A 15,047-nucleotide genomic window follows, 5' to 3' on the forward strand; every position below is an offset into this window, starting at 1 on the left:
ATTTTTCTCTATTTTTTCAAATCAACATTTTTCTGGGGTGGACTTGACCTTTAAGGTAAGATGTGAACCTTGAAACTAATTGAAAGCATGTATAAAAACGAAACACTAATGAAACAGATCAATAAAAAATTGGGTGAACAATAAGGACATACATGTAACAAGCATTTATATGCCAAAAATGCAAATGCTATGGACCCAAGAAGAATATCACAAATAGATAACTTTCCCCTATGATGGGGCAAATTACCCAAAAGCGTTAATTTTTGTCTCGCCTGCATAGCAGAGCGAGACTATAGGCGCCACTTCTCTATGACGGCAGCGGCATCAACATTGAGATCTTTTGTGAAATTTTTGAAATGTCTTCATAACTTAGAAAGTATATGAACCTAGTTCATGAAATTTTGGGTCTTCAATTAACAAGGAATTTCCTGCCTGAGTTTCAGGTCACATGGCCAAGATCAAAGGTCATTTAGGCTTAGGGTCAACTTAGACCATGTTGGGTAAATAAACATCAAATCTTAACCAAGATTAAGTTTTTGAAATGTCATCATAACTTTGAAAGTTTATCATTCATGGATCGAGATCATGAAACATAGACATACACTGTAAGAGCAATCAAGTATCAGTTAACATCCTGCCTGAGTTTCAGGTCACATGACCAAGGTCAAAGCTCATTTAAGGTCAATGAACTTTGGCCATGGCATGTTGGGGTATTTTTTGAATTGCCATTATAACTTTGAAAGTTTATGGATCCTTTTCATGAAACGTTACGGCCTTAGTATCACTGATCGTTTAGCACTAGTCTTAGGTCACATGATCAAGGTCAAATTCGGCATTGCTGCTATAATGAATCGAATGATGCAGGCAAGACTACCAGAGGAGTTCCACTTGTTTACTCATTCTGATGAAAGTACTACAAACTCTTTGTGTATCATATATTTTGTGATACGCCTGGGCCTCGTCTTTCGAAGAGTTGCGATATATTGAAATCAAGCTCGAACTGCGATTGACGTGAATGAAAATATGTCATGAAATTTATTCAAATGCATTTTAATTCAAGCAGTTTGAACTTAACATTTAGAGTTCATCCAATATCACAATAATATCACTTTTTTTAAAACACCATTGATTATCCTTTACACATTCTTGGAACATACACTCTCCTAGCACAATTGATATGACGTGGAAAATATAATATAATCTACATCAACAATCAATTATTCAAAATAATTGGTAAACTCTGCATTTATGGTTCCACAAAGACCACTATACCACTTTGAAAAAAATACAATTGGTTAACAGCTTGTAAATTAGACAGTTTGATGTGATTAACATGTACATGTAAGTAGGAAATAATGTCATCAGTGGAAGTAAAATGCAGGCAAAACATCCCCAATGTGATTTAGAGAGAAAACATTTTATCTGATTAATTCATAATGTTAGAAAAATGGCGAAATGGCATTACAATTCGCTCGGAGTCAGATAACGATCACCCTCCCCCAAAGACCTAAGGATATGCAGTAGGGCCACGGTTGTTGAACAAGTTATTTTTAACATGTGGCATAGGGATGGGGTTTGGGATTGGGTCCAAAACATCATGGAGGGAGCTTTCTACCTCCATGAATACATGTAGTGCAGTGCAGTACAATGTAGCTGGGAGGAAATCAGGAAATATCTTGGGGAAAAGATTATGTTACCGATTATCGGAGAGGCTGTGTGATTGAAGAGGTTGCTATGGAGACAGCATGCCTTTCAGGAGTGCTTTGTGAAGAGTCTTCTTGAGGGTGATATTTCACCAACAAGCTTGCTCTCAGCCAATGAGATTTAAGGATTTCAGTAGCTTATAACATCAGGTTAATTCAGTTAATACCACTGAAAAGGTCCTGCATAAAACACTTCCCTGACCCCCCCCCCCCTTCCCTTTTATAATTCATGAAACAGAACATACGGAAAATGCTTTATCGGGTCTTACCATCCATACAATTAATCTGTAAACAATAATCGGTTATTGGCCAATCATGTCTCTCCCAACATAACAATGTCACTGAAATGGACCAGCTATATCCCATCAACCATCCCAACTATCCAGACAAAATAATACTCAATAGTACTGCTACAAGTGCAATGCTATCTAGTACAGTGACTACAGTCACACTTGTGAAATCAACACCAAACTGACAAAATACCCATCAAGCAACAGACCACTGGTTGGGTTGGAGTGTGACTGTACAGTGCGTCCCAGAAAAAAATGAAACTGAGATTAAGCCATGATTTATCATAACTTAATCACAAATGCAATAGACAAATGACCTACCAATGTAAAGCTTAGAATCTCCTCTTTCACCTGATATTACATGTACTTAGATTATTCCTCATTCACGCAAGAGTGAGCAAAAACAATTTGAAGAAAGGATACCAAAAACTCCTTTGGCGGGGGGTATCTGAATTTTAAAAAGAAAATCACATGCCTAAAAAGTTCAATATCTGCTCTTTTATTTGATACCTTAATCACAAAAATGGTCAAAAAGTAAAAAAAAAAGTTGTGTTCGCTCGAAACAATGCTTGTATTTCCATAATTTCATTAAATAAGCGTGTTTTCACCTGTTTCCCACAGAAGCTATTGCATGGTTAACAAGAGACTTAATAATGCATGGCTGATTGTCAACAAAACAGAGTGTCGAGTGAGTTTGAACGCTAGCCTGTAAAACCTCTTCATTTTATGAAATTATTGAAATTCAAGCCTTATTTCAAATAACCAGAACTTTGTTATTTCTTGACCATTTTCTGGAATTGAGGTATCAAATTAAAGAGCAGACCTATATTGAACTTTTTGAAAATGTGGTTTTCTTTTTGAAACCCAGATACAGCCCGCCGGATGACTTTTGGTATCCCCTTTTCAAATTGTTTTTGCTTTATGCATGGAAGCCTTAAGAAGCAGGGCCCCTGTTGCATAAAAGTTACGGTAACTTTGCATCCAATGGTAGTTACATGTACCATGGTAACAATGGTCATCAGCCAATCAAAATCAAGGATTCCATGAAAGATACCGTTGGATGGCAAAGTTACCATAATGGTTCTTTTATGCAAGAGGGCCCAGAAGTAATATTGTGATTCAACATGTAGATAAGGGATAAGGTAATGAGCACAGGGAAGGGAGGGGGGGATGTCTAAATTTCTTTCAACCACCCCCCCCCCTGATGAGTCTGGTTTCAAGGGTGACCTTGGAGGTGTTTCAGGAAGCAATTTGTCAGTGATTGTCATTCATCCTTGTATCTGATTGGCTGAAAGCAACTTTGCCAATGAATTTCACCAAGAAAAGATGTTGGATGAAATGCTCCCTAATAACCAAGTTGAGTAGTACTTAGCAAACAACCTCCCCCCGCCCACTTTCCGTACATGTATGTACAAGAATGCCTTGCCCTTTTTTTATTATCATTATGATTTTTTTGCATTTTGTGCTAATTTTTAATCATTCCAATCTTATAAATATGTAATTATATGAATTTATTTCAATAAAATATAAAAAAGAGAGAATCATTTTGTAACACTTGAAGAGGACTTGATTCCGAATTATAACATTTTTGTATTTATGGCTCCCTTGAGAGGTAATTTTCTATGCAGATCCGACTGCATTTCTTTTCTCACAAATGGAGTCAAGACTATGCCTGCAGTAGGTGAGGCCTATTTGAGTCAAGGCCAAGTCAACTGCTATCCTATCGCCACAGGCAAAGTACTTGTAAATGACGCATTATTGGCAAGAGACTGAAACATTAACTGCCTGTTTCCATGGAAACCGGAGGGTGGTTTAGTTAAACAGTGCAGGGAGTAGCTATGGCAATGGCAGTGACTGACATGCACTTTCTAACACTGTTCAATGGCACATGATTGCTGCACAACAAAAACAAGTCCTCAATCAGCTCGTTCAAAAGACAAGGATTGAACAGAGGATAGGCGAGAGATGGAGCTATTTAGGTTAAGATCACGCTACTACACAATCTTACAAAAAGTAGTAGAATGAGTTTTTAGTACATGTACACATACCTTGAGATCATGTTCAGTATATTACAATCAAGAACAAATGAAAGAAAAAAAATGATATGAATCATCTGATAAATTAATATCCATTTGTGCTGGAAAATAGTAGGCTATAGTTGAACTTGAATAGATGCATTTCATTCAGAAAGCTCGACAGGAGGGTGTTTCATAAAGATGTTCGTAAGATACGAATGACTTTACGCACGACTGGTGATCCTTTCTTGTGCTATGTGGTATCCCTATGTAATTGAGTCATGACCTAAGAACATGTTCCAGTCGTGCGTAAAGTCGTTTGTAACTTTACAAACAGCTTTATGAAACATCAACCAGGGCCCTATTGCTTAAAAGTTACCATAATAGTAAATTTCATGCAAGGCGGCCCAGATTTGAGAGCGAAGTTGGCTCAGTCGGTAACGCGTCTGCCCGTCGAACCAAAGATCGTGGGTTCGAGTCCACCCCGGGCGGATGACTGAAGCCAGTGCGTTGTGTGTAAACGTCTCTCCCATGTTTCATAGATGCAGGCTATGTTACAGTGGAAAACACTCCGTCCCTCGGATAGGACGTTAAATGGAGGCCCCGTGTAGAGGAGAATCACCACCTTTGCACGTTAAGAACCCACTGCACTATTCGAATAAGAGTAGGGGGAAACCCCGGTGTAGTGGTCCACCTGCATTCCCCCAGTTATCGAGAGGAGAGACCTGCGGGTCACAGTTCTGTGTGCGCGCCCTTGTAGGCGACCCAGATTTGCTGGCTCCTCCAATGCGCCTTTGAATGTCTTTGACAGATACATGGCGCTATACAAATGCTGTGCATCATCATCATCATCCCTCAGTAGGTCAGTCCAAGTAATTTTTTTCAGAACAGACTTTGCAAGCCAAATTTTGCATATATGTACTTTTGCATATATATGAAGTCAACAGATTTCTTTGTTAGAGATTTGAAAAAGGGGACTAACTTCTATTTGTATCCCACATCCATATTGACAGGAACTCTGTCATGTACAAAACATTCATCCTCCAAAACAAAACAACAGGCCTCACAGTGGATGACGACAAATTAAAACACCTACGCACAACGTCAGCACTCTAATACATGATTGCATCATCAGAGATTAAGGCACACTGCCAGAAAAGAATGCTAATGAGGAGACTTCTCTCTTTTAAAAGAAGAAATCATAAAAAGGAGATTTGCAAGATGAATCAAACATTATTCATCCACATATCACGTTTATAGAAGAAAACAGAGCAAACAACATTGTAAAATGTTAGGAAATTCTAACAATCGATAATTTAAAAGCTTAATTTTATCAAAAGTAGTGATTTGCATATTGCATTAGCGCTGATGGTCTGCACCACTCCAATATGCTATGTGCAAAATATGAACTGAGCAATTATATTTCAAATTATTCAACAATGGGGATTGTTTTGTGAAAGTAAGCGAAACTTTAAAATGTCATAACTTTCTTATTTTACACTGTGACATCCGATTTTGATGAAATTTTCAGTGTTTTGCTTGTTGGATTTTTCTCCTTTTATTCAAATCAACTTTTTGTTGGGGTGGACTTGTCCTTTAATAAAGAAACAAGTAACTCCAGGCGAGCAAAGGAAGGTGGTGTGTTATTTCATAAACGCCGTGGCCAAGAGAGCGATCCCCAATCAAGCAGAGATATCGATAACATTAACAACTTAACAATTGACAACAATCATCATAATCGTTTTATGATGGTGATGGTGAGAAGTGTATGTGGCCCCAAATTTTGGCAATGTGAAATACTTGTATTTGAAAGACATTGGCCAGCCATGATCTTTATCTCGATGGAAAAGGGGTTATGAAAGCTAAATGAAAGTAGTTGCAGTAAAACACTGATTTCATGAGAAAGTCTGTAAAACCAAGGTTAAGTATCACTTTATTATCGTGGATCTAGATCTGGTACAGTTACATAAACTGAACTTTGTGAAATCATAAAATCTAAGCTGACAAACGATCACACTGAAGATCGCCAACACAGATAGGCACACGTGGGACAGTGTACATTATTATTGCTGGAATAAAGACCAATAAAGACCCGACGGAGGTGCCCGAATACACGCTTATTTTACTTATTTCTTCCAGAATCCTTTGGCACATATTTTTCATTCATACAAACAGAAACATCGTTACCACAACTGGCATTCATCTTTAATGACAACCACATCACTTACCAGGGAGATAAAGTGGTTTCTCTCTCTCTCTTTCTCTCCATCTCTCTAAAGTAGTTTGCAAGTGTACAGATACAGACTTGTGTGAAACATTATAGTTTGATAGTGCCTGAAAACTGAACCCACAATTCCTCGCTAAAAACGAAAGAGAAACTACACGCATAAAACAGAGGGGTCGAGACCAAAAAAAGGAACATAAAACAAACTATTAGCAAAACCAAACAACAAATAAACAAAGCGATGAAAAGAATTACAATCAATGACAATTGCCCAATTTGACACCTAACCCTGAATTCTCAACATTGCAAACTAAAATGTGAACATTTGACTTGGGGGAATTCCCTTTTAAACTCATGCAGTGGTATGCTGACAATTAAACCTTAGTCTACACTAGAATTTTAAACCGCACTTTTACGGAATGCTGGGATTCATAATATTTTCCCATATTCATTGCAATTATAATGTATCGATTAACTCATCAAAATTCATCATATTTTTCCATTTTCCCATTCTACCAATTTCAGGACTCATCAATTTATTATTTTTTAAAACTTTATACAGCAGGATAAGAGAAATACCACTCATGGAACGTTTCAAGAGCCTTAGGCAAGGAAAACGACTTTGGACACTAAAGGTGGTTTCAAACCGCCTCAATCATAAGAATCCCCATTAAATTACGAGAACTTTTTAGGCTAAAAAATACCCATTAATTATTCCTGCATTCACACCGCCCCGAAACAAACCCTTTGGGATAAGTTCCTGAAGTTACGAGCATGCGCAGTATGGTCTAATAAGCAAGCGAGGCGCGATATTCAAAATCACTAGCTCAGCAGCCACCCAAGGCCCCGCGCCCAACTACGAGCTGGGCTAAAAGTTCCAGTGAATTGCTTTCACATTGCCAAAATACCTGCGACCTTGGAAAAATCCCCGTGAAAGTTCTCGTAATTTTGACAAGTACCTACTATTTAGTGGGTATTTTCTTTCGGGGAGATTACGCATAATTTGCTTTCACTTTGCCAATATTACCTGGTATTTTCTGATCAGGGTAAATTTCTCGATCAGAAAATACCTGGAACTGACGAACATCGAGGCGGTCTGAAACCACCTTAAGAAAGGGTTCTCTTCCTGTTACGGAGTGTCTGGGGAGAGTAGACTACATAGTATGGTTTCCTCACTGTTTCCAACACTTTGTTTTTGTGAGTCATCTTTTGACGCAAAATCCCCCTTTTCCTGTTTTTCTGCATGCATGGTGGTCAAACCCATTTACGCAGCGGGGGAAACGTCAATTTGTAAAAGCCCACGACTGGGTGATATTTGTTTATTGTTTTTTCCTGTGACAGTTAAAGGCAATATAACCATATTGAATGGCATCAGAGTGATCGAGTCCTGGGCCCAGTCTTACAAAGAGTTACGATTGATCCGATCAACCTCAACTATACGGAAATTTAGTCTACAGGAAATTTGTAAAATGTCCTTTGTAAACAAAGAGAAGCAAAATGAATTATAAAGAAAATGATGGATGTATGAAAATATGTCATACCTAAAATATATTTTTAACAAACGGTCATTTTATATGTTGGCGTTGCTGGCCATCCATAGTTGTGATTCATCAAATCAATTGCAACTCTTTGTAAGACAGGGCTCCATTTCATAAAACTTATAACAAATTTACAGTAAGTTAAATGCTACTGAAATCCTTCAATCTGATTGGCTGATGGTAAATTTGTTATAGAAATTAGACATTTGTTATCATAACAGGTCTTTATGCAACGGGACTTTGAACTGCTTAAATGGTTCCTGATTCTTTACCCAGAATGCAATGTGTTTATTATGCACATTTTATAGCAGATCTCTCCCAACCCATGTGCCTGGTAAATTGAGATGGTTTTCAACCCCCCCCCCCCCAAAAAAAAAAAAGCAGGAGTGTAGTACAGTATTTCCAAAAGGATTGTACAATGAAGTTATCAAGCAAAATCAGAAAATTCTATTGAAACAACACCTAATTCATATTCTAGACTCCAAATTCAGAACTGTTGAGGAATCAGGAACCTGTTTCATAAAGACCTGTTATAATAACAAGTGCATAATTTCTGTTAACAAGGATGCTATCAGCCAATCAAATTGAATGATTTCAGTAGCTTTAAACTGCTATTGTAAATTTGTTATTATAATCAAAACAAGTTTTATGAAACAGGTCCCTGATTGACTTTTACTAAGAATGACCCCCTGCCCCTCCCCCCTCTGCCTTCTCAAAGAGCACGGAGCATTTCTATCAAATAGAAAATGGTGCTAGAAAAGAAATAGCATATATCATCATTACCATTATCATTATCATATCACACTTGTCATTGTTCATACAATAGATATTGTGCTCCAGAATAATAGGATCACACACAGACTTCGAACATTCTAATTTTTCAATAAAAAAGGAATAAATGGACATCAAATTTCATCAAAACCAAACTTTTCAACTGTTTTATCAAGATGAAGCTGTTAATCCAACAGTAAATGACACTTCACTGTTGTGAATCCTAAAGGGATATATCATCTTTGCAGTGTTTTAGTTTGGATTCCATGTACAGTACATGTAGACCAAAAATTATCTGCACTATATCATGCTCATCGTTCATTTCAAAACGTCAATATATTTGAAGACTGCAATATTTCTCAAATCAAACCACGTTTCATCACACTGCACCAGCTACAACGCAAGCTGTAACGAAGGTCTGGCGAATCTTGCAGCCTTGCGAGCGAAAGCTTACCCCAAAAAACCAGGTAATTCTATTGTGAAAAAGAAAGTTTTCTCAAGTATATGTACACCTTTGTATTCTTTTCAACATTTCCATGTTTAGGGGATAAACCCAAGTACATTCATGCACAGCTCAACTATGAATTAGACAAGTTCTGTCTGTAGTCGTTACATACTCAGACCTGCCAACCTCTGAGAATGAAAAACTGTATTCTGTGATAAAAAAACTGTATTTTACCCAAAAAAAGTGTATTTCATAATAAAATGCTTGGCGCACTCGCTCATCGCGGCGCTCAAGCTGCATGCAAGCTAAAATGCGCACTGCTCTTGCAGATGAAAAAAAAAACATCAAAACATATGTATATCTTCACCCTGACTTGAACAAAATGATTGAAAAAAAAAACAAGTTACCTGAAATTACATTGATCTAATAACCATATTTGTGCACATTTTATGAAATAGAGACATATAGAGATTATTTTTCTCAATAAATTACGATTTAGTTTAAAAAAATATTTTATTATTATTATTATTTTTTTATTTATTTTTTTTACAAAAAAACATATTTTTCAAAGGAAAAAACGTACTGCCGTATTTTGGTTGCAAAAACGTACTAAATACGGCTAAAACGTACTGGTTGGCAGGTCTGCATACTGTGAGTCAATAAACAAAACAAAATAAATGGAAAAAAAAAGTTCTGCACACGATCATTATGACCAGGCCTAGCTCAATGCAACAAAGAGAAAACACAACATGGGAGAAAAATTCAACAACACTATAAAGAGAAAAGTTCTGCATGCAATATTAAAGGTTGTTTACACTGATGATAGCCAAACATGAAATGGAAGATAATTCAATGTCATTATATGGAGCAAAGTTCTGCATGCAATCATAGTACAATAAAAAACATAAAGTGAGAGCTCAACTGTAAATAGAAACCTCCTACATGCAATATTGATAGTGGATTGGTGGAACACCCAGAAAACATAAAATGGAAAATACTCGATGTTATTAATACTGTATATGGAGCAAAGTTCTGCATGCAATCATAATAACCAGGTTTTGGTCAAGTACAACATAAAGAGAAAACATAGAATAAGAGCTTAAGTGTATTTAGATCAAAACCTTCTACATGCAATATCAATAGTGGATGACTGAAAATAGCCAGAAAACACAAGAAAATTCATATTAGAAGCAAAGTTCTACATGCAATCACAATAACCAGGTTTTGGTCAAATAAAACATAGAATAAGAGCTTAACCCTAAAAGAGCCGGGTTATTTGGACACATCTCACAGCCGGGGAAGGGTGGATTCTGCCCCCCCCCCCCCCCCGAGATCTCGGCGTTCGATCGCGCCAGTGCCGCGAAAATTTGCAGTGGTAGTGTGTGATATAATCTACAAGGCTGTATGGTTAATTTTTTGGAAATAATAAGATTTTTAATTTCATGAATTAATTATGCTAATTTATTCATTAACATTTGCTCTAATCAACTATTATACTGCCTAAAAACTGCTAATTTGTTATTCACAGACTCTTTGGAGGATCCTGATCAAATGTACTTCAAAAAAAATTTGGTATCACAATTTTTTTCTTATGTATTTTATTGTGTTTAAATTTCTTTGTTTTTCAACTTTTTTGTTTTTATTGTTTTTTCGATGGAAATTGTTGCAGACTTAATTTTGAATAACAAACAAGACAAAAATTATCCAATTTAATCAGTAAAAGTAGAAATAATGATACGTTTATGAATTTTGGCTAAATACACAATTTGCATTGGATTTGTACATGAATTCACGTTTTTGAGCAGTTTTGGGTCTGACATGCACTTACATAATGTTAAGTAATTTTGTAATCGTGTACCCGGGCATCACAAATTTGGTCTCAAAAGTTGCGCGAGATTTGAAAGTAAAAAGTCAGCGGCAGGGTTGAAAAATTTCACGCGGCGGATTTATCGTAAAAATGTAGATGGGGGGGGGAAGGAATCTGCCCCAGGCCTTTTAGGGTTAAGTGTAGATCAAAACCTTCTACATGCAATATCAATAGTTGATTACTGACAATAGCCAGAAAACACAACATAATTCAATGTTATTATTTGGAGCAAAGTTCTGCATGCAATCATTAAAACCAGGCATGGCTTCTTTGAAACAAAGAAAGAGATACATGTAGCAATAAATGGGAGAATATTGGTGAGTTTTAGAATGAGTGAACGAGAACGACGTATCAGTCCACTGATCTGGTGTGTCAACGTAGTCGTCTGTCTATTTTCACTACAGATATGCATATTTAAGATTTTGCTCGACGTGTACGTACGTCCACATGAAACTGTGTGATAGCGAGCGGGTCATGACATGCTGACCAACCCGGAAGATCTGGCGTACCATCACGTCACGACCCGGTCGGCTGATGCGAAGGTGCAACTTATGCACACTTGCTTTGATTCCTTTTTACCGGAGTTAGGAGATATAGCGATACAAATTTTGGAGTTCAGAAAATAATTTCAAATATGATAAACATAATGCATCGTGCAACTTACATTAATTTTGTGTAAATTCACTGAAAACTGTGTTTTATAGGGCAATGATCCATTACAATTGATCTTCATGCTGAGCTTGAGCGGTTGAAATGACGTCACTCACGTGCACGTCGACCATAATTTAGGAGAACAGCAGAATGCAGGTGGCGAGGCCAAAAAATTACTCAACTATAGGGAAATAAGTTCCGCAATGGTGTTCATTATAACTAGACGTGGCTCAATGAAACAGACAGAACACATGCAATGGGAGATAATCTTGATTTCTGCATTAAAAAACAACAAAAACAAATGAGAAGGGAGAAACTTACTTGTTTGCCACAGTATGTACAGCTGATATTGTCGAAGACCCTGCCTTGTGTTCTAGCCCAACAGCACACTGCACAAGAAAGATAAAACACAAGTGCATTAAAGGGACTGGTTAATATCAATTTGACTAATTATAAAAAAAACCTGTGCTGCAAGGGACTTAAGGCATTTCTTTTTTCCAGTCCAGAGTTTTAGGATTGCAAATTTCATTTTATACTTGATGTGTGTTCTTTTTGTTGTTGTTTGCGCTTTGGGCCATTTTGGGAAAAGCACAGTACATAAATAATATTAAGGTACCAATTGTCACCTCCTCTATGATATGTTATAAAATTAATGTCCTGATAAAATAGCCTCAAAAATAATTATTTAGTGCTATGTAATTAAAAAAACTAGAGTGACCACAAACACCATCCCAATTTTATTCCATGTATGTGTTACAATTTGTATCCCCAGGGGGACAACTTAGATGACGATATTCCAGTCACAGATCTCTTAAAAGTGCATGAATTTGATTTTTTTTTCCTTCCCAGGTATTTTAATTATCAGTATAAAAAATGTTAAATATAATGCACATTAAAGTTTGGGATTTTAGACCTTTGTACTATTATTAATGCTACCTTAAGTATTTGGATTTACGTAAAGAAAATTAGAGACAAAACAACACCCCCCCCCCCCCTCCTCCCCAAAAAACCCAGTCATCCATAATGCTCATCTTATATAAAGGGACTGAGCCATATACATAGTGGTTTTCTTTATTACTGATTAATTTTTGTTAGCCAGTGATTATGTTAATTTTGGTGCAAACAAGTTTCACAGGAAAATGAAAGTATAAAGTTAATAGTAACATTATATGAGATTAATTGGAGAGTACTACTGGGTCCTGTCTTTCAAAGAGTTGCGATTGATCCGATCGACCACAACTATGAAAAGCCAACAACGTCCACATGTAAAATGTATGATTGTTCGAAATTTTTTCTAGATATCCTGTATATCCATGCATACTTTGTTTTCTTGAAAATTTTTGTATGCTTCTCTACAGAGGACATTGTGAAAATTTCCTGTAGAGAAAAATGTGACAATGATGATGTTCCACATGGTTTTAGTCGATCGGATCAATCTTGACTCGATCTTTGTAAGACGGGGCCTACAAATGTTGGTGTATGAACCAAACGACAGATCATCAAGAGGAAGTCTTTACTCTAGACTACTGTAGATCACCAAAGTCTTGTTTCCGTAGTTCATACTACTGGTCATGCACTGCACCGGGGAAATACCATGCTATGACTGAGTCATACTTCTGTGTACAATATGTGTGGGTTCCCATGCATACAGCAACTTGTATGGGTTTTTTTTTCAGTTAACTGCTATACAGTGACTTTAGTCTGCTTGCAAACCCTTCGCTCAAGTTAAGGGGTCTGAATAAGCAGCCTACAGTGACTCGTGTACTGAAGGCCAAATTGAAACAGCAAGCTTTATATGTGATAGTCTTGTGTGACTACCCTCTTGTTGATCAAAGTTCAATCAGGGTCTGTGCCTGAAGACTAGTGACACAGGGGTTCAACAAAATGTTGAAACATGCATTCCATCAGGAACTTTATAGAAAGCACATCCTCACAAAAGCAATATATCATTCTACGGGGTTCCCAGCTTTTCAAGAAAACAAAATTCCCTGATGAAGTTTAACTATTCCCTGATAATTACCCATTCCCAGTTTCGCATGTTTTCTAGTGTATTTTCAGTATAATAACAATAATGTAAAACTAATTAGTACCACCATAACCTGTCATTCAATGGACGTTGCTCTGATATGCAACAAAATATAACAGAGTCTGTGCTTTCGACTTTTGGGCTGATAAAAATTCCCTGATTTTTCCCTCATTTGAGGCATTTTCCCCTGATATGAGGTATTTTTGATCAAATTCCCTGAATTTTCCCTGACTGGAAAAAAAGTAAAATAATTTTCCCCGATTTCCCTGATGGGCTGGGAACCCTGTTCTAAGACCAATCAAGTCATTTTATATATTGGAACAGATGCGTAGTCAATATACTACATTATATCCTACATAGATTGAATCCTGTATAGTGATTGGTTCAAATAGCATCATGTGACCGAATATATTTCAACTATGATGTTGCGTGACGTCAGACCTCGATATATTTTTTGCTATACCAATATTCTGACGTCACTATTTCAGAAAACTGGATATTAAGCTAAACTCTCGGGCGCACCGGCCAGCAAGCTCTCTCTCCCGGGCAAGTCCCGTGATGCGTTGGCGCAGGCACTCATCTGCGTTCCGCTGAGCACGGTGGCTCGGAGAAAAGTACGTAATTCAAGGCAAGTAACCGGACTTTGCAAGCTCAGCGCATAGATTTTGGTTATAAATTATTAAATGTAGGATATAAAACAAATATATCAGGCGTTTCATTCGAAAGCATAGTGGGAATTATTAATACTCGGTTGGACTGGCAAAACTACTTTATTTCCCTCGGGGCTTCGCCCCTCGGGAAAAATAGTAATTGCCAGACCAACCTCGGATAAATAATTCCACTATACTTTCTCAAAGCCTGATATATTTGTTTACTGTACTTAATGGACAGGGTTACATTTGTGGCCAAATTACAACTTTTGATAATTCAAATCTTTAATCAACATAAATATTATATTCCAACCATAGCAAACAATTATGACAAGAGCACGTTCGTTACTGGACCTTTTCATTATTAATTTATTACACAAAAGCTTCATAGACCATCATATATGGTTCAAACCAGATTCAAGATCAACTTTGTGAATTCCTTCTTGCTGAAGGAAAACACGCCATGGCTACAATTCGAACCCACAACGCTCAAAGGTGTGAGTCAGAACCACTAGACCACGACGCACCCACAGGGAACACAGAAGATAAAACAGCAATTTTCTTGTCCCCAAAATCGGAATATTCCCATTTCATGATAGTACTTGACAGGTAGGTAAATGGTAGCTAGACCAAATGGTTGGTAGATGAAGTGGTTGAAGACCAAACAGGATTATACCATGCGGGATTAGACCATACAGGAAGTAGGCAAAGCGGGTGTAGACCAATCGGCAATTCACCCCTGGATATCCAAATCCTACAAGGGTGCCTTTGCAGTTTGCACAAGGTCAGGCCTTTGACCACTAACACACACGGTACAGGTGTCCGTCTATCACACATGAAGGATATGTGGAACACCAATGCTTTGCC

General features: G+C 37.2%; 1 protein-coding gene across 3 annotated transcripts in view; it reads right to left on the reverse strand.

Annotated features, from left to right (window-relative positions):
- The window catches only part of LOC129257838 (kinesin-like protein KIF23), a 55,105-nt gene that overhangs the window by 10,049 nt on the left and 30,009 nt on the right, over window positions 1-15,047 (reverse strand). For 2 of the 3 annotated variants that reach the window (XM_064096369.1, XM_064096368.1), the window contains one exon: window positions 11,826-11,893. In XM_064096369.1, coding sequence (XP_063952439.1) covers window positions 11,826-11,893 — 68 coding nt within the window. Of the gene's footprint in view, window positions 1-9,558; window positions 9,629-9,709; window positions 11,894-15,047 lie in introns of those variants that run through there. The other variant, XR_010292912.1, reaches the window with a different exon arrangement.

Source organism: Lytechinus pictus, chromosome 3 (genome assembly GCF_037042905.1).
Source record: "Lytechinus pictus isolate F3 Inbred chromosome 3, Lp3.0, whole genome shotgun sequence".
In the NCBI taxonomy this organism is placed as follows: domain Eukaryota; kingdom Metazoa; phylum Echinodermata; class Echinoidea; order Temnopleuroida; family Toxopneustidae; genus Lytechinus; species Lytechinus pictus.